At 50.5% G+C, this 18,954-nt stretch overlaps 2 protein-coding genes and 3 pseudogenes across 2 annotated transcripts; all 5 read left to right on the plus strand.

The window, feature by feature from the left end:
• The first annotated feature begins 1,352 nt into the window (after positions 1-1,352).
• On the plus strand, positions 1,353-2,514 carry LOC112898354 (annotated as a pseudogene).
• Positions 2,515-3,639: 1,125 nt separating this feature from the next.
• LOC112898355 lies at positions 3,640-4,763 on the plus strand (annotated as a pseudogene).
• Positions 4,764-5,423: 660 nt separating this feature from the next.
• On the plus strand, positions 5,424-8,108 carry LOC112898356 (BTB/POZ and MATH domain-containing protein 1-like). The gene is made up of 2 exons (XM_025966688.1): positions 5,424-5,601; positions 7,033-8,108. The coding sequence occupies exons 1-2, from the start codon at positions 5,424-5,426 to the stop codon at positions 8,106-8,108; spliced, it is 1,254 nt and encodes a 417-aa protein (XP_025822473.1).
• Positions 8,109-9,766: 1,658 nt separating this feature from the next.
• LOC112898357 lies at positions 9,767-10,752 on the plus strand (annotated as a pseudogene).
• Positions 10,753-16,332: 5,580 nt separating this feature from the next.
• On the plus strand, positions 16,333-17,316 carry LOC112898358 (BTB/POZ and MATH domain-containing protein 3-like). Its single transcript, XM_025966689.1, has 3 exons — positions 16,333-16,492; positions 16,600-16,923; positions 16,970-17,316. Exons 1-3 carry the CDS (start codon positions 16,333-16,335, stop codon positions 17,314-17,316), a joined length of 831 nt encoding a protein of 276 aa, XP_025822474.1.
• The last annotated feature ends 1,638 nt before the right edge of the window (positions 17,317-18,954 follow it).

The following is an 18,954-nucleotide window of genomic DNA, read 5'->3' on the forward strand; positions in this document are numbered from 1 at the left end:
AGGTGCCATGGGTGAGGTCAATACGTCAGGGAGTCTCCATTCTGTTCAACACTTGCCGTCGATGGAGGTGCGTGTACTGGTACTCGATCAGCTCGTCGCCATGTTTGGGCTCAGTCAGATGTGAGCCTGTGAATGTGATCTGATACATGCAAAGAGAAACCGCAAATCTTTCTCAAAAAGAGAGAAGCTTGTGTTTAGTTGACGCGAAAGAAATTGGTGAGAAAAGCTTCGATTCCATGGGAATAGCCGCCAGTTTTCTAGTCAGTTTTATTGCAGAACAGACCTGCATTATGGTATTTTTTTAAAAAAACCGCATTTTGATATTCTTAATTTAATATGCCATAAACTCCAAGTCTCCAACGATACTCTCAGTTATACAATAGATAAGCTTTCTTTCCCCCCATTTCCTGCTGTCATTGCCTATGCATAAGCTACTTGCTGTACTTCAAACGAAACATATGTTGGTATCTTTTTTTTCCCCTGACCATGGCAGAGTTCTGATTTGTAAACTGTAACACATTTGCAACTACAAATACCATGTAACTTAGTTTTGTCTAAGAAAATCTGGAAGATGTGTTCATCTGAGCAATAGTTGAAAAATACTGGATGGTGGGCTACCATGGAGCATGGAGGGGGTAAAAGGTATGGTTTGATGGATTGCAGGTGAGACCTACAAATTGCATCCTTGGTGATGGCCCGCGGGTAGAGATGGTACCGGGTAGAGATGGTAATGGATTATGGTCCTAAGACTTTTTTCACGATCCAATTTGGCATTTATATATCTTTAGCTTAAAATTATATTAGATTAGAATCCGATTCTTAGATTATCTAGGCTAAAATTTAAGACCCTTTACCACCGCTACCCACGGGAGCGAGGGTGGCTGAGCTAGTCGATATTTAAAACTTGTTAGATTAAGATTTCAACATGGAAAGAAACATTTCTTAGCATCAAGAAATCGTTTCTTCAAGAACGAGAATCCGTACCTTATGGGACTTAAGTTGTTGCCCATTTCTGCCACTTGGCCCACCCCGTGTTTACAATGGGCCGCGCAGCACATGTCACGTTGCATTTCATCTTAGGCTCTTGATGGTGTTATACTGCATTTCATTTTGGGCTATTGGTGGCGCCGCACTGCATATAAAGTAGGTTCTAGGTTTTTTTCCTTGGCTTCTCATTCCTCCCAACACCACATTGGTCTGTTCCTCTCGTGGCTTGAGTGCCCAATCTCATCCTCTTGCAACCCACCCCACCCCGCGCGGAGTCCTCACCGGATCTACCCACCTCACCACGCTGAAGCCGTTCGAGCTCGTCGTTCCAGATTTATCCAAACTCGCCACGCTGGAGCCTCTCCATGGCGCTGAAGGTATGGCGGGCATATAGATGCATCTGCGGCTACCCGTGATGGGTAACAACCATATTATTGGATCAAGTTTGGATACTTTCTACCTATGAGTAATATGTCTGTTTCCATCTCTAATCGCAGGTGGGATTCTCGCTTCACCACGCTACCATAGCTTCCAGCCACCGCCACCAAAGACGAAACCTATTCAATCTAGAGATCCGACTACGCAACGGGATGACAGAGGTCATCACGAGGCTAGTGCGGCAGAAGAGTCAACCTGGTCGAGGATTACGTGAAGGACGGGCAGATCAGGTTCATGTGCACGATCACAGTGTTGGAGAACAGCTCCATCCTGGTGACGCCTGCCAACCTCGGGGAACACATGAGCGCTCTGCTGGACAGAGGGGACGGAACGGACGTGTCGTTCGTCGTCGACGGCGAGACCTTCCACGCGCATCGATCCGTGCTCGCTGCCCGCTCACCGGTCGTCAGGGCGGAGCTCTTCGGATCCATGGCTGAGGCCGCAATGTCCTCCATCACCCTCCATGAGATTGCTCCGGCGACATTCAAGCTCATGCTTCAGTTCGTGTGCACGGATGCCTTGCCTGGGGATGACGAGCTCGGGGACTCTCCGGCGGAGATGCTTCAGCACCTGCTTGCCGCGGCGGACCAGTACGCCTTGGACCGGCTGAAGCTTCTGTGCGCCAAGAAGTAAGCTGTGGGGCACTGTGTCGGTGGATACGTACGGTCGCCACCACCATAGCTTGCGCCGAGATGCACGGCTGCCCGGAGCTGAAGCGCAGGTGCGTTGACTTCTTCGCCGAGGAGAAGAATTTCAAGAAGGCCGCGGTAACCGATGGTTTTGTGAAGATGGTTCGGCAGCACCCATCTATTATTGCTGTGATTCGAGAGACCATTGAGAAGAGACGTGTGCGAAACTGCGAAGCATAATGTTGAACAGGGTTCAGGTTCAGGCGGTCAAGCATAGCCCGTAATGGTGTTCAGTTACTTTGCCTTCCTCTTTTTTTTTTCAGTTCATGCAGTCATGCGTAGTAGCTCGGTGTGGTGTTCAGTTTCTTTGTTCTCGGGCCATGTCGTCCCCTAATTTGGTTTATGTTTGAAGCTTATGAGACAATGCTACTTTTACTCGCTCTTCTAGTATCAACTAGTAGTAACCATCTGTAGTCTCAACTCCATGCATGATGAGTACTATCTGTTCTCTTCAAGCATTTTATGTTTGATCGGCATTGGTGTTTTTAGCATGTTTACCGCCTGTAGTGTCTGAACACAATTTTTGTACCTTCTGTGTGGACTTTAATGTCAATGTGAGCTTCTACTTCTTGATTCATTCTGTAGCTTTTTTGCAAACAATTCGGTAGCTGAAGTCGGTGATGCCTGAGTCCCTTCATAACAATTGTCCGTACGGTTTTTTTAGCCTTTGACATGAAGTAGTTCGCCTAATCGCCTGCTTAGGGGACTGGATTTTCTGATAGTTAGCGCACGTAGAAGATGAAAGCCAATCTGTATCCTGGAACATGCATGACACTGTCTCTCAGTTTTCTTTTCTAATGTAAATGGGGTTTATCGCCCTATCCTCCTTTTCCTGCCAGTTCTCATAGACACTTATCAAGCCGCCGTATTACAGAGAACCCAGTTTCATCTCGCGCTCGACCGCTTGCCATTCCCTCCACGCTGCCGCGGAGGTCCGGTGAGTCGCAGCATCGCCGGAGAACGCGGACGCCGGCGGGCGGCCGTAGGAATATCCTCCGACGGGAAAGAGTCAAAGACACGTCGTCCGCTAGCTAGTCTTCTCTGATCCCTTTTCCTGTCTGTCGAGCCGAGAGGTGCGAGGTCAATACGTCGTCTCCATTCTGAATTTCTGTTTGGCGTTTCTGTTGCTCTTACTACTTCCCCCAGTTCCGACTTTGCAGGCTCAAAATGGTGTCATAAACTGAACTTCAGAGCTCCTTACTTATCTTTTACTAGATTTATCAGAGGTAAAAATTACTAAATATCTTTGAAAGAAATGGCTGCTTACTTATCTTTTTTACTGTTTCTTGGTCGTGATCTCAAGCAAATTTCTTGACTCCACGAGCCGTTGCAAATTAATGCCCCCAACAAATCCACGGGCCTATTTGGGCCACCTGAGCCCGCCCGCACACACATGGGCTGCACGGGTGGTTTGTGCGCTCACCGTGGGCCGCGCACCGCACCCTCGCTACCCTACCCTCTACTTCGGCTGCCGCCGCCTGCCACCGCTGGAGAAAAAACCCTAACGAGATGACGGCGCGACGGGATGACGGGGCCCGGCGACGAGAATGGCGACGGCAACTTAAATGGGTGCCATCACAGTGGTAAAATTTTCCAATATTTTGTTGTGAATCGAAATTTACTCCCTCCCGGCCCCAACCGTGGTGCATGCAGCAAGCAACAAGCGCCGGCGCACGTCGGCACTGGAGGCGGCGCCGGCGCAGACCACCGTGGTGGATACGGCCTCGGCCGTCTTCGAGTTCAATGTAAACTACGAGAAGGTCAAGCACCTCGATGCCGGCAAGCCCATCTGCTACGACGCCATCTCCGCCGGCGGGCACATGTGGAGGCTACGGCTACGCTACCACCTGATGAATCAGAACAGGGAGAAGATTTGCATCGCCCTCTTCCTCGAGCTTCTGAGCAGGTCCAGCAGCGTCAGCGCCATCTTTGAGGTGATGCTGATTGATAATGATGGGAAACCAGTTGCGAATGCTGCAGAGAGGACGGCCCACCGAGCTGAATCCTGTGCCAGCATTGTGTGGCTTCATCAGCCCGCGACCGGAACCGTTCTTCCGGTTCAGAAATACGTGAAGGATGGGAAGATCAAGTTTCTATGCACCATCAGGGTGCTACACGATGGCAGCTCTAGTATTCCTGCGCCGCCTCCGGACATCGTCAGACATCTCGGCGAGCTCCTGGACACGGCGGACGGGACGGACGTGGCGTTCGCCGTCGACGGCGAGACGTTCCACGCGCATCGAGCCCTGCTCGCCGCCCGGTCGCCATCACTCTGCATGACATCGCCCCTGCAACGTTCAAAGCCATGTCCGGTTCATGTACACCGACGACCTGCCCGGTGACGGCGAGCTTGGGGACTCTCCAGCGGAGATGTTCGAGCGCTTGCTTGCCGCAGCCGACCGGTATGCATTGGACCGGCTGAAGCTTCTCTGTGCCCAGAAGTTGTGGGACGATGTGTCGGTGGATACAGTTGCGGATACGTTAGCCTGCGCTGAAATGTACAGCTGCCCGGAGTTGAAGCACAGGTGCATTGGCTTCTTTGCTGTGGAGAAGAACTTCAAGAAAGCCGTGTTGACCGAGGGTTTTGTGAGGTTGGTGCAGCAGTTCCCATCCACTATCTTTGAGCTGAGAGACGGTGCTGGGACATGAAGCAGTGAGAAGCTGACAAGCTGCACTAATACTAGCGTTAGTATGGCATTATATAAGAAATGACACTGCAATCTCATACATTCTCAAGCATGTTAGTTATTGGGACAAATTTTGCCTTCTTGTTTATGTTTTAAGTGCAAACATGTGGAGATTGCCACTTAGATCAAGTGCAAATGTGTGGAGATTTTTTTTTGAAACAATGGTAGGAGCTCTGCCATTCAATTAAGACGAAAAAGTATATGTACAAGGGTAACCAAACACGGCGCCAACACAGGGCACCGGAAGGTTAACCCACCCACATGACGCAACAGAGCACACAACAGCCCTGGGTCATCATCTTCGAGCATGGTTGCATAGCAGCCGGCAGCTCCAACTCCTAGGGCCAACCCAGACGACTAGTGATACCAAAGACAAGCGGGTCATTGTTATCAAGCTCAAGACGAAGAGCAGCTCCGACTTCCTGCCAAGGACTCACGCTCCGCCCTCGGTGTTTGCCAGACCTCCCAAGCGAAAAACCGGACGCCGAAGAAGGGAGTTACCTCATGTTATCGTTGCCGAGCCACGCCTCCAATGCAGCAGCTTTGACTTCATGCAGCAAATCTCACCTCCTCACGTCGACCGGGTGCCAAGAAGCATAGACTGTCCACCGGAAGTGACATCATGGCCAAGACGAGTTCCAATAGCGACGCCTTTAGGAAGAGAAGGACACCGATAGAGCCACTGCCGCTCGTGCAAGATATGAATTGGGTTTTCACCGTGGAAGACATGCTGGGAAATGGCGCCCTCAATAGGGAAACGACGTCCATGGGCGTCACCGTCATCGAGGCTTTCGCCCAAGGTGCCCTAGCACAAACGTCGCGCTAGGATGCCGGATCCCTAGCTTGCTGCCACCACCGCCGTCATTGCCCTAACCTCCCTAGCAGCGCTTCCAGAAGGGAATCCACGTGCCAGCTGCGCGTCGCAGCCGCATAGCTGCGTTGACCGCTACCCCCTCCGACTGGGACACACACGAAGATCAGGCTTCCTCTGCCGCACCGAAATGTGTGGAGATTACTTATAGTTTTTTTTTTGCGAGGAGAGATTACTAATAGTTACTAGCTAGTATTCTATCTCTGCTTATGTTTCTTTAATTTGTTCCCTTGGTCCTGTCCTCTCTCCTGAAGATGGGTTAAACTTGAAGGGTTTTGAGATGTTCAATTTTGCTTGCTACTTATTAACTATATGTAATCTTAGTTTCATGAACGCTATCGATCCCATGCATAGAACTGTTGTCGTGCCCCAATTGTGTTTTGATGACTTTTAAGTGAGGTTCTAGTAGCTATTAGTAACTTGAATGAATGATACCCTGCGCCCCTCCCTGGCGTGCCTGCCTAACCACTTGTGCATGAATTTGGTCGTTTGCTTTATGGGCAAGGATTCAAGGTTTGCAGCCCCGGCCCGGTCCTGTTTGTGGAAAACCCTGATGCCAAGAAGAATAGAAGATTCAGAGCTAGCTGCTATGTGTGGTTACATTATTGCACATGCTAGTAGCAAGCCCAAGTCCTCCCTTGCAGTTTTTGTGTCCTCTAGGATGACCATGAACCTGCACTTGGCCCTCGACTCAGGCTTGAAACCACCTGATCAATTGCGATCAGTTGCACCGGAAGCGTTTTCCCACATCATATTCAGATTAGCAGGTTCCCTCGTCTCGCAGTTTCCTTGCATCTGACATGATAATACAGCAGCAGTAGTTCGAGACTGCGGAGGGATTTTGGGCCTCAAAATAGACTGGGCTAGCTCCAACTCCACCCTACAACGGGCCTGTTTGGGCCACAACAGCCCACCGCATACACATGGGCTAGCTCCCAAGCCCGCAGGGGCCTGGGCCGCACGCATCTGGCCCGCACCCACGACGGTTCTGTACCCAACTCTGTCTAGCGTCTCTGCTGGCAGCTCCGACCGCCACCAGGCTCAGAGACAAAACGAACCCTAGCGAGCCGGCCGGGGATGGCGGGAGTTGGCGACGAGGCGGGCGGAGGCGGAGGGTCGTGCCCGGAGGCCGGATCGCTACTGGAACAGTTGGTCCCAGGAGGGTGGGGAGTCAAGCGGCGCTTCGTGGTCGCTCGCGAGTACTCGCGGATCCCAGACGCAGACAGTGAGCTCTCGTCCTTCTCTTTCTTCTTCGTCGGTTCAAGATTAATTTTCTTCAGCTTCTGAATCGATCGGTGCCTCGTTCAGCGATCAAACGCCTAATTCTGCGATGAAATAATTTCTCGTCAAATTTATTTAGTCTACCTCGATTATTCAGTGATCAGCATCAATCGCCGGCGCAAGGCAGCGCCGGCCGAGGCGCAGGCGCAGACCACCATGATGGATTCCACCTCGGCTGTCGTCGAGTTCAAAGTAAACTACGAGCAGACCAAGCACCTCGACGCCGGCGAGGCCGTCCACTCCGACGCCTTCCCCGCCGGCGGGCACATGTGGCGGATAAACTACTACCCGCGTGGGAATCGTGGGATAGAAGAGGCTAACGACGGCAGCCATCTCTCCATCTTTGTCGAGCTCCTGAGCAAATCCAGAAGCGCCGTCAGGGCAACCTTTGAGGCCTTATTGATGGACAAGGGCGGCGAGCCGTCGCTGAACCTTGCGAGGAGGATCGGGGTTCATGTGTTCCACACGGGGAATAGAAAGCTCGGGTGGCCTCAGTTCCTGAGGCAAACCGACCTGGCCAAAGTTTACCTGGAGGAGGGGCACATCACATTCGTGTGCGCCGTCATGGTGTTACGTCGAAATCCTATTCCGACGCCGTGCTCCGACATCGTAAAGCATCTAGGCAACCTGCTGGATCGCGGAGACGGGTCGGATGTGTCGTTCGTCGTCGACGGCGAGACGTTCCATGCTCACCGGGCGGTGCTCGCTGCCCGTTCGCCGGTTTTCAGTGCGGAGCTCCTCGGTCCCATGGCCGAGGCTGCAATGCCGTCGATCACCCTGCACGACATCACCCCTGCGGCATTCAGATCCATGCTTCGGTTCATGTACACGGATGTCTTTCCTGGGGACGACGAGCTCGGTGAGTCTCCCTCTGAGATGGTGCAGCATCTGCTGGCCGCAGCTGACCGGTACGCATTGGACCGGTTGAAGCTCATGTGTGCGCAGAAGCTGTGGGAAAATGTGTCCGTTGATACCGTTGTCGATGCTTTAGCTTGTGCTGACATGTACAGCTGCCTAGAGTTGAAGAGCAGGTGCATTGGTTTTGTTGTGGAGGAGAAAAATTTCAAGAAGGTCGTCTTGACCGAGGGTTTTCTGAACTTATGGCAGAAGTTCCCATCTACTATAGCTGAAGTGCGAGAGCGGGTTGGGACATGATGACAAAGCTTAGTGAGAGACATATATAGTTCAGGCGTCCAAGCATATATAGCTCAGTGAGGTGTTTATTAGTGCAATCTGATTTTATTCAAAAGCGCATCTGAAGTGCTTCTTTTTGGCAAACTGAGAGATAGAATTTCTTGCTCGCCTTCTTTTTTTTTTTTTTGTCCTATTGGCCATATGCTGGTCTGAGTAGACGTTTTCGTGTTTGTTTGTTTCTTTTGTTCCTTCGAGCGTCATGTTTCGTCTAAATGAGTAGATTACTTGCTTTGTGTTTTATGTTCTTTGTTATCTGGACCAGACCATGTCATGTCATGAATCTGGGTTTGTGGTTGAAGTCGAACCTTTTGACTTTGAGATGTTTAGTTTTGCTATGGTACTATAAAGTACTACCTATCTGTGTAATCTTAGTTCCATGGATGATGCTATCCGATCTATTCAAGCATGTAGCATGCTTAAAGTACTCTTGTTATCGCATCGTGATTCTGTGCCATTTGCATAGTCTCCTTGATCTTATCTGAATCCTCTGGCAACTGAATCCATTGATCATGTTACCCTTGACTTTGCTTTGGTCCCTGATCTGCTAATTTGCAAGACAGCGTCATATATATAAGCCTCTTGCTGTATTTTGTTTCCATAATTCCATCTGGGAATTGTTCACTTCAAAAGCTTATCTGAAATTCAGAATATTTGGACGTTATATTGTTTCTCAGGGAATTCCCCCCCATTTCTTGGCCGGCTTTTGCGCACAACCAAAACATTATTTGGGCATGCCCTGATTTTATTCGTTTTATTAAATTATTGTTACTTTGGTTTGGAGAGGGAGAAAAACCTGATGCTAGCTCCTGTGTCTGCTTACCACAAAGTAACAGTCGAATTTGCGTAGAGATTTTTCAGCAGCCAGTGCGGCAGTGCCTGCGCGCTAACACCGTCGTCACTGGAGGGATGAGTCGTTTTGGGCTGCGGACAAGTACCTGGGCCTCCATTTCGGCCGTCTACTCAAGGCCCACATTGGCTGGGCGCCCCATTCTCCGCTAATTGACGGGCCGTACAGCGTAATCCGCGCCGCGGCCGCCGCCCACCGGCCCATTGGCTGGCCCGCCGCCGTCTCATTCGGCTGTCATCGCTCCGCACGGCGCCGGCGAGACGAAACATAGGCAAGCTTGGCGCCACGGGAGCTGGCGACCGGAGGCCGCGGCGGCCACTGGTGCAGGCGGAGGCTTGCGGTGTGCCGTGGTGCCATCGGCCTATTGCAAGTTGCAACATTGGGCGCGTCCAGCCGAGGAGGGGGTTCCACTCCGGCAAAGGTGAAGGGAGGTGCTGAGGGAGAGCGCGCGCGACCGGAGAACCTGGGCGAGAACACAGCGCCCGCCAGTCGTCCGGCGGCTTTTCTTCTCCGGTTACCACCACCTGTCCCACACCCTGACCCCCACCCCAAGCACCTCCATCTGCAGACAGTGAGTGGCCCCCCTCCCGTGCTCTTGTTCAGTTCCTGCACCTAAAGGATCTTGTTTTAGTTTGTGGTTTGTGAATTGGTGCCGTGTTTCTCAATTTTACGGTAGCAACTAGTATGAACATTTAATGGGCCATAACTTTTGTCCCCAATTATTCAGTGAGCAAGCGAAGCCGCTCGGCAGGGCCGGGAGACGCGGACCACCATGGTCGATTCAGCCGCCGTCGAGTTCAAAGTGGACTATGAACAAACCAAGCACCTCGCTGCACGTGAGGCCGTCCACTCCGACCCCATCTCCGCCGGCGGGCACATGTGGAGGATAAACTGGTACCCTCGTGGGATTTGTACGTCCGGCAGGATGAGGGGTGTTACTATGATGGTTGAGCTCATGAGCAAATCCCGAAATGCCAAGGCCATTGTTGAGGCCTCCTTGCTGATCAAGGGCGAGGAACTAGATTTAGTTGCTTCAGAGGGGTCATTCCTTCGTGTCTTTGAAATCAGGTTTCACAACCTTGGGTGGCTTTGTTTCTTGGACCATAAAGATCTGTTGAAATATGTGATTGACGGACAGATCACAGTCTTTTGTACCATCATGGTGTTACATGATGATAGCTCTATTCCGGTTCCACCTTCAGACATCGGAAAACATCTTGGCACGTTACTTGACAGCACTGATGGGGTAGATGTGTCATTCATTGTTGATGGCGAGACATTCCATGCACATAGAGCGGTACTTGCTGCCCGGTCACCAGTCTTCAGAGTGGAGCTACTTGGTTCGATGGCCGCGCCGAGGCTACAATGTCATCCATCACCCTACACGACATTGCCCCTGCAACATTCACAGTCATGCTTCAATTTATGTACACAGATGCCTTGCCAGGAGACGATAAGCTTGGGGACTCTCCAAACGAGATGTTTAAGCATCTTCTTGCTGCGGCCGACAGGTATGCATTGGACCGGTTGAAGATTCTATGTGCCCAAAGACTGTGGGATAATGTTTCAGTGGATACAGTTGGCGATGCTTTAGCTTGTGCCGAAATCTACAGTTGTCCGTAACTGAAGAGCAAGTGCATTGAATTTGTTGTAGCAGATGAAAATTTCAAGAAGGTTGTGTTAACAGAAAGTTTCATGCAGTTGGGGCAGAAGTTCCCATCTATTATTGCTGAGGTGCGAAAGCGAGTTGGGGCATGACATGGTGTGAGGCATATTGCTGTTTATAGTTCAGGAGTCAAGCATAGCTTCAGTTATTGTGGTGGATACTGTCTGATATATTTCATGCATATCGAAACATGAAGTGCTTGTTATTGATGGACTGGGAATTTGACTTTAAACTCACCTTCTCTTGTAGAATTGACTCAATTGCTGCCAAGTGATGAGAAGTCATGCAAGGTAGAGGATATTGTCACACCATCCAGGTGCAATTTTATGAAGTTATGCTAGAATTTGTATAAATTTCCTTGTGCTCGTGGATATGTCCACCCCTGAAGTAGGGTGTGCCCTTACCTTTTTGCGGTGCTGGTATGTTTTGAAGTCAGTATGTACTGGCTCCATGAATGGTATCTGATATATTTGTTCACGTTGGCACATTAAGTAATTACATCAGGTATTTGAGAAAAGTACTTGTATTGCCACGGTTTTGTACCATCTGGCATATTCACACTTCCATGTTAAGCATTACTGCTTAATTCGTTCGAAACCAAATTTTCAAAATAGTGGAACACCTAGATGTAGATACGACTTGTTACCCATGGAAATCTGCCTATTCTTTGTGCTTTCCTTCAGTTTTTCTTGATCAAGGGTTTGCTACCTCGTGAATCCGTTTTATTTATCTGAAACGTTAGTTACTAGGAAGATAGTGGATTCTTGCTTTCTCAAATTCAGATTTGACAACTCAAACACCAAATTGGTGACAATTAGATGTAGAAGGATATTTTTCAGACAAAGCAGATGCGAAGTTATGGAGATGATGCTAAATTAGTACCATAGTTGTGTTTTCTCCTTATTCTATTGGCCTTTCCTGCACTGAGTAGATCACTTGCATTCTGTTTTATTTTCTTTGTTATCTGGACCAGAACATGTCATGTCATGAAGCTGTAGGGATAAGCTGGGTTCGTGGTTGAAGTTGGACTATTGAGTTTGAGATGTCTACTTTTGATTCATTTCTCATATGATCTTCTGCAATTTGGAAAAATATGATCTTCTGCGATTTGGAAAAATAAAACATTGACGGTGACAAGCATGACATCAGACAGGGAGGGGCAAGAAGATCAGCGTCATTCAGTAGCCCATCTTCAGTTCAGACCTGTTTGGGTTGTCAGCTAGGTGGGCGAAAATTCTTCCATGAATGTCCGGTCCTTCGTCAAAAGTTCTTCCAAATCAAGGTCCAAATCCTGCAAATCTTTCCGATCTGCTTTAGCATGATTTCCTTGAGACTCGACAAAAGCGGAATTTCATTAAACCAAGAGCAGGCAACAACCATCAGAATTCAGAAGCTTGAGCAGAGGCATTGCCGATTCTTTATTCTTATATATATATATAACCCAATTCGAGCGATGTCAGACGCATCCATAGCATCGGCGTAAGGTACCACATGTATCCAACCCTCAAAACCAATCAATGCCCGTAAGACAGAAATGCAGCTAACATCTTCAAATCCAACTCTTCTCTTTCTTTGTATATAGTTCCTTTGCTTGAGCAGAGTTTGAAACCCATCGAAGTCAGGCATACTAAAACAGCTTCCATCCTCATCACATTCTGGGACAGGACACCAGCCTTGTTCTTATGGTATGTCCAAACTGTTCTTGGATGAGCATCCTGTACAGGATAGGCTCAGCCTCTTTCACTGACAGACATCGTGCAAAGATCGTACAATGAGCTACCACCAAAACCATGCAGATTGCGGCAAAACCCACAAACACAGGTCTTCCTACTATCTATACCACACTGCAGTGACACAAAATCTCTGTGAAGGGAATTTGTCCTCACCAGTAGGCAGTAGCCATAGCCTTTTGTGGATTTGTCCTCAGTCCTCACGCATCGAAACATACCTGAAAGTGGAGCAAGGAAAAATGAAAATGCCGTGCTCTTGCTGCCTGCTGCGGGCCTGTACCTGGTGATGGGCCACATGTCGCGGCCGCGCTTTTCTGGGCTGCTCGCCCCCGGCCCGACGAATAATGGGCCACATCACGTGCGACGGAGCAAGCTGACGAAGATGTTGGGCTCTGGTTTTCTCGAGTTCAAGCTTAACGATTCGGAGACGAAGAACCTCGCCATCGGGCAACGCGTCAGCTCCGAGAGCTTCTCTGCCGGGGGGCACCTCTGGGGAAGATTATATGTCCGCGTGGGGAAAACGAGCACAACGGCGAGTTTGACATCCCGCCCAATCTGCATGGGAGAAGGCGCTGACAAGAAGAGAGTTTAACTTACTAATCTTCAATCCAATCTTAATGCATAACTTTAGATACCTTAAGATCCTTTTCACACCCATCCAATGTTCCAAGAGAGGCATGCAAAAATTGACAAACAAAGAGATATCTGGTCTGGTGAGAGTCAAATATTGAAGAGCTCCAACAATACTACGATATTATATTGCATCACTTGCACCAAGAGGTCTGCCTTCAAAAGCTGAAAGTTTCTCACTACCCGATAACCGATAAGGGTGTACTTACAGGTTTGCAGTCCGACATGCCCATCTTTTTCAGCAAATCAGAAACACATTTGTCCTGTGTCAAGATTATTGACATGCCCACCTTTTTCAGCAAATCAGAAACATATTTATCCTGCGTCAAGATTATTCCATCAAGCATTTTGTTTACCTCTATACCAAGAAAGTAGTGTAACTCTCCTAGATCCATGAGTGCAAATTTTTTATTGAATCCTTTCAACAGAGCTGTTGCAGCACCTTGAGTTGAACTGACAACTATTATATCATCAACATAAACAAGAATAAACATAGAAACATCATCCTTGTTGAAATAGAACAAAGAAGTATCTGCCTTTGAAGCTTTAAAATCCAAACTCAACAACTTTGCACTTAACCAAGAGAACCATGCACGTGGAGCCTGTTTGAAACCATATAATACCTTATCTAACTTACACACATAGTTGGGCATTGACTTGTCCTCGTATCCATGCGGATGACGCATGAACACTTCTTCTAAATATCCATAAAAAAAAAGCATTGTGGACATCTAATTAACGGAGACACCATTCTCTAGACTGCAATGGATAGAATAACCCTGATAGTGGCTCATTTTACAGCCAGGCTAAAAGTATCTTCATAGTCAATGCCAAAATATTGTTTAAATCTTTTGCAACAAGTCTAGCTTTAGACTCTCATCTTGCTTTCTTTTAATTTTATACACCCACTTACAATAAATTATATTTCTCCCTTTCTGTGACGGAACAAGATGCCAGGCGCCGGGGCGCGCCGTCGCTGATGTGTCGGGCGCCGAGCGGTGCGGTGAAGGAGCGGGCGGGCCGGCGCGCCGTGTGTCCGGCGCGGAGTCGTTGGAGGTGGGATGGGCAGAAACACCTGACTCAGAGCGATCCGGCCCCGATCCTGATGGCAGTCTGCTGCCGCTGGACGGCGTATCATCCTCAGGAGCCACGCCAGCTCCTTCTACGCCAAGTGCTGCATGCTGTACATTCTCATTTGCTGCAGAAAAATCATTAGCTTCTCTAGAATTAATCACTGGTGCATCTGAACCATTACCCCCTGGTCTAGTCGTGTAGGTAGGAAACAAGGAAGAGGGTAGCAAAAGAATTTCAGATTGTAACCTTGCACCAGCATTGTAATGCAATTTGGACGGCCGGGTCACGTTCATGTGTGGCGTCATCGTCCAGCGCGACCGCCCAGCTATAGCCGTGCCATCCTCCGACATGGGCTGCCACCTCGGCCGCCTCCTGGACGGCGCCGTTCCGCGCGCACCGGGCGGTGCTCGCCGCCCGCTCGCCGGTCTTCAAGGCGCAGCTCATGGCATCCATGTCGGATGCCAAGTCGCGCCGCATCACGATGCACAACGTCAAGCCCGCGACGTTCCAGATCCTGCTGCGGTTTGCGTACACCGATCGACGCGTTGCCGGGAGACGAAGAGATCGAGAGCTCTTCCTCCCCCATCGAGCTGTTCCAGGATCAGCTCGCGGCAGCTGACAGGTACCAGCTGGACAAGATGAAGCTCATGGGCAAGCTCAATCCAAGAGTATTCAATTTTTCTTTTTTTTCTTTGAGGAAGACTGATAGTATTCAAAAGAGGAACACACCTTTCACTTATTAGAAAAAGAAAAGTTGAACCGCCTTTTACGAATGGTTGAGCATCACATATCCTCACAAAAACGTACATTGAGAGTAAGGTACAAAATCGCACGCTATCGCATTTAGTGGAGATCTTGCCAAAATGCTATGAAAGCTATAGCAGCTGCTTTAGCGGCGCTAAGCCATTTAGCGTTTTCTTAAAAAAAAAAGTAATTCACTACTTTAATCATATCTCCATTTCATTCACTAACGGGGTGTTTGATTTGTTGAGATTTATTTTAAACCTTATCAAATCAAATGTTTCAATACTAATATAAAAGACTAAATATAAGCTAATTATAAAACTAATTGCATAGGTCTAGCACTTATTCACGAGATGAATCTATTAAGCCTAATTAATTCATGATTAGCACATTTTTACTATAGCATCACATGGGCTAATCACAGACTAATAAAGTGTAATAGATTCATCTCGTGAATAAACTTAGGGGTTATGAAATTTATTTTATTATTAATCTATATTTAATACATCCAAACATCCGATATGACGGGGCTTAAAATAAACCCTCAGAGAACCAAACACCTCTAAGTGGCTATTTAAACCCTAGTCTAAAACATGGCTAGTCTAACCACCACCGGCCTATATTTATCTCGGAACTCTGGCCCGCAACCCACTAACACACGCACGCACACAAACATCGGCCTGGGCTGCAGCAGCCCTCTCTCACGCGTACACACTCCTCTCTCGATCCCCTTTCTTCTCCCTCTAACAGCCTTAAGACTCGTGACAAAACTGCATCTGAACTCTTGCCCTGACCTCATTGCCCCCCCGCAATTCCTCCTTGCTATGCTACACAGGCTCCCTTCTCCTTCGATTCATTGCGCTGAACATGCCCACGGCCACAAATCTTCAGGTTCGGCCAGCGGCCGTCGACTGTTGTGCGCTAGCTCGGTACTTTGCGCGCCGGTTCGAGCTCGTCGGCTTGTCCACCGCTCCGCCTCCCTGCCTCTCCCATAGCAAGCCGTTTTTTTCCTCTCCATCCGCGCTGAGCACAGCCTCCTTGCTTTTCCCCACGGCAAGCGCTGGAGATTGGCAATCGCGGTGCTAAGAGCTACTGGCCGCTATGCATTTTAGCGGCGTTATTTGACGTGATAGTTCTGTCCGGCAATGTACTATTTCTTTGCTTATGTGAGGCTCTAGCCGCGACTAAAAGCACTTGAAATTTGAAAATGTTCTTGACGTGCCTCAAACCACCAGTCAATGAAAGTCCATAGCAACATTTTGCGGCCCAACACACATTCACTCGTGAAGAAGGCCGAAAGCCCCAGCCCAATCCAAACCCAAACTCCAGTCTCTGGTAAACCCTTCCTTTTCCTCTCAAAAAAATTAAGTAAACGCGTCGAGTTCTTTTACATGCATGGACGGAGTCCAAATCCAAAACAAAAACGAGGAAATCGATCCTACTAGTATATCTCCCAAGAAATTCGGTAATGTTGTGTACACCAAATTTTCCAAGATGTTGGATTCTGGATTTGTCGAGTTCAAGCTCGACTACTCGAAACCCAAGGACCTCGCAATCGGCGACGCCGTCTACTCCGGCAACTTCTCCGCCGGCGACCACGTCTGGCGAATAAAATGCTACCAGCGAGGGCACGGCACTGACATGGACAGCAACGGCGAGTACCTGTCCCTCTCTACCTGGAGCTCGTCACCCACGCCACGAACGTGACGGCGGCCTTCGACGCCTTCCTGCTGCGCCGCTAGCTGTGCACGCGTGCACCAGAACCGGTGCGTGCACGCGTACCCGCCCGCGGGCTTCACCGCGTGGGGGTGGAGCCACTTCGTGCACCGGACCACCTGGGCTCGCCGGACCACCTGGCGGGCGACGGCCGCGCGACGTTCGTGTGCGGGGTCATCGTCCTGCGCGGCGGCTCCACGCCCGCCCCGGCGGCGCCGTGCGACGTGGCGTTCTGCGTCGGCGGCGAGACCTTCCGCGCGCACCGCGCCGTGCTCGCGGCGCGCTCGCCCGTGCTCAGGGCGGAGCTCCTCGGCCCCATGGCGGAGCCACGCTGCCCACCATCACGCTGCGCGACATCGAGCCGGAGACGTTCGGGGCCATGCCGCGGTTCATGTACACGGACGCGCTGCCGGAGGACCTCGACGGGTGCTCGCCGTCGGGCGACCTCCTGCACTGCGCGACGCCGTGTCGGTGGACAACGTGGCGGCGATCCTGAGCTGCGCCGAGGCGTACGGCTGCCCGGAGCTGAAGATCAGGTGCCTCGACTTCTTCATGGAGGAGGAGAACTTCAGGAAGGTGCTGCTGACGCGGGTGTACCTGACGCTGTCGCTCTCGCTCGTCGACGACATCAGAACGCGGATCGAGGATCGGGAAAGGCGCATTTCCGCGGAGAAGGCGTCGGGTTCTTTTAGTTTTAGCACCGCTAAAGCCCGCTATTTCGATCCTCGGATGCAGAAGCTGGTTGATGCTCTGAGTGATTAAGAAGTGTAACACTGATACTGCGGCTGCACTAGTAGAACATAGAACGAAGGTTTTTGTGGATGGCCGCATGAATTAGCTTGTGTTTTTGCTCGTCTATTTCAATCTTCATCATCCAGTAATCTCTGTTTCACTGGTCGTTGCAGTGAGCTGTTTGGTTATGGTGCCGCCGGCACAGGTAGGTGCTTGCAACGCTGCTAGCTGCCTGCTGACGCCTCGACTCCGTCCTGACGGCACTCCCACGTTTGGTGTGCCAGTGACAAATGCAACATGCCATCGGAATCCTAGAGATGAAGCATGTCTCCTGTCACCACCGATCAAGATCCTGCTGACACCTTTACACACAAGCAAGCAACGACCTTGGTCCTGTCGTATCAAGCCTGAATCTTGAGACTTTCTTTTGTACCATGAGGTGTGTCGGCATTTCACCTACCGTCGGCCACAGCGGCCTGCCGCTCTGCCTGCTGGTTTCATCCAGTCGGTTTGCATTTGTGGCGGCTCACGGCTGCACTGCTTGCCTTGATTCGTTTCAGATTCAAATCCGAATGCTGATTTGAACGGTGCGGCGGGCTCGCACTCGCTCGTAGAAAATTTGGCCAGGTCCGTGGGGCGTCGAGCGGCGAAACTCGCGCATAGAAAAGTGGCCAGGTCCCGTGCGTCACGTCGAACTTCCAGCGGGGGGCACTCGTGCAGCCGTGCATTGAAAAATGGAAATTGGGCAGGTTTGTGTCACGTCCAATTTTCTAGTAGCTGACTAAACCGCATGAACTGCGCCTGCGTGATTATATTTTCCTCTGGCTGTGTGTCTCTAGCTTCTGAAGTCTGCAGGTTTGGTCCGGCTGTCTTGGCTGCTTCACCTGGAATGATCACAGCACAGCTGCACTTGACGCCGACTCGCTCCGGCTCTGCAGTCCTCATCAGCTCGTTGACCTGTGATTTTCCGGATCATGTTAGGAGCAGAGGCTCTCAGGAACGCTCAAAAGTCTAGCAGGCCGGTATACCTATACCCTAACGAACTTTTTACATCGTAGAGAAATCGAGTGGCACGATGATTCGTCTTTTGGGCATGGGCGGCACGCCGCGGTCGCGGACAGGCACGGGAATAATCACCGGTCGCCGAGGCCTCCGCGCGCGGGCAGCGTCAAAGCCCAGAGCAGGCGACACGCCCGTGCGTCGTCCAACGGCCCGTGACGACGGCGAGGGACGGAGATGTATCCGACGGCGCCGATCGATCCGTCCGTCGACGCGGCGGAGGAAGACGACGGGCGCCGAGCCGTGCGTCTACGTTGGCGCCAACTCGTGCCGCCGTCGTGACGCGAGGGTCAGCCAGCCGGTGGCCCTATGGGTTGGGTTCGTCTGCCCTCTGCCGTGCCGGTTCGTGCAGACGTTTTGTTTTGCTGGCGGCTGCAGGGAGAGGATCCGATCAGGTGGGTTTGCGAAGCTTGTTCCGACGGCAGTGCCAGAGAAGGTCAGAACCCGTGCCGTGCAGATTGTCTTCTACTGTCGGTGGATCCACCCTAAGAAAGAAAGCACTGCAGATCAGTGATCCCCGGACGCCGTAACTACTCTGGCCTCCCACGAACGATCGAATTCGGATCGCCGTGGGGGGTGAGATACGCAATAACGGCCGGCCCGTAATCC

This window comes from Panicum hallii, chromosome 6 (assembly GCF_002211085.1).
Source record: "Panicum hallii strain FIL2 chromosome 6, PHallii_v3.1, whole genome shotgun sequence".
NCBI classification, from domain to species: Eukaryota; Viridiplantae; Streptophyta; class Magnoliopsida; order Poales; family Poaceae; genus Panicum; species Panicum hallii.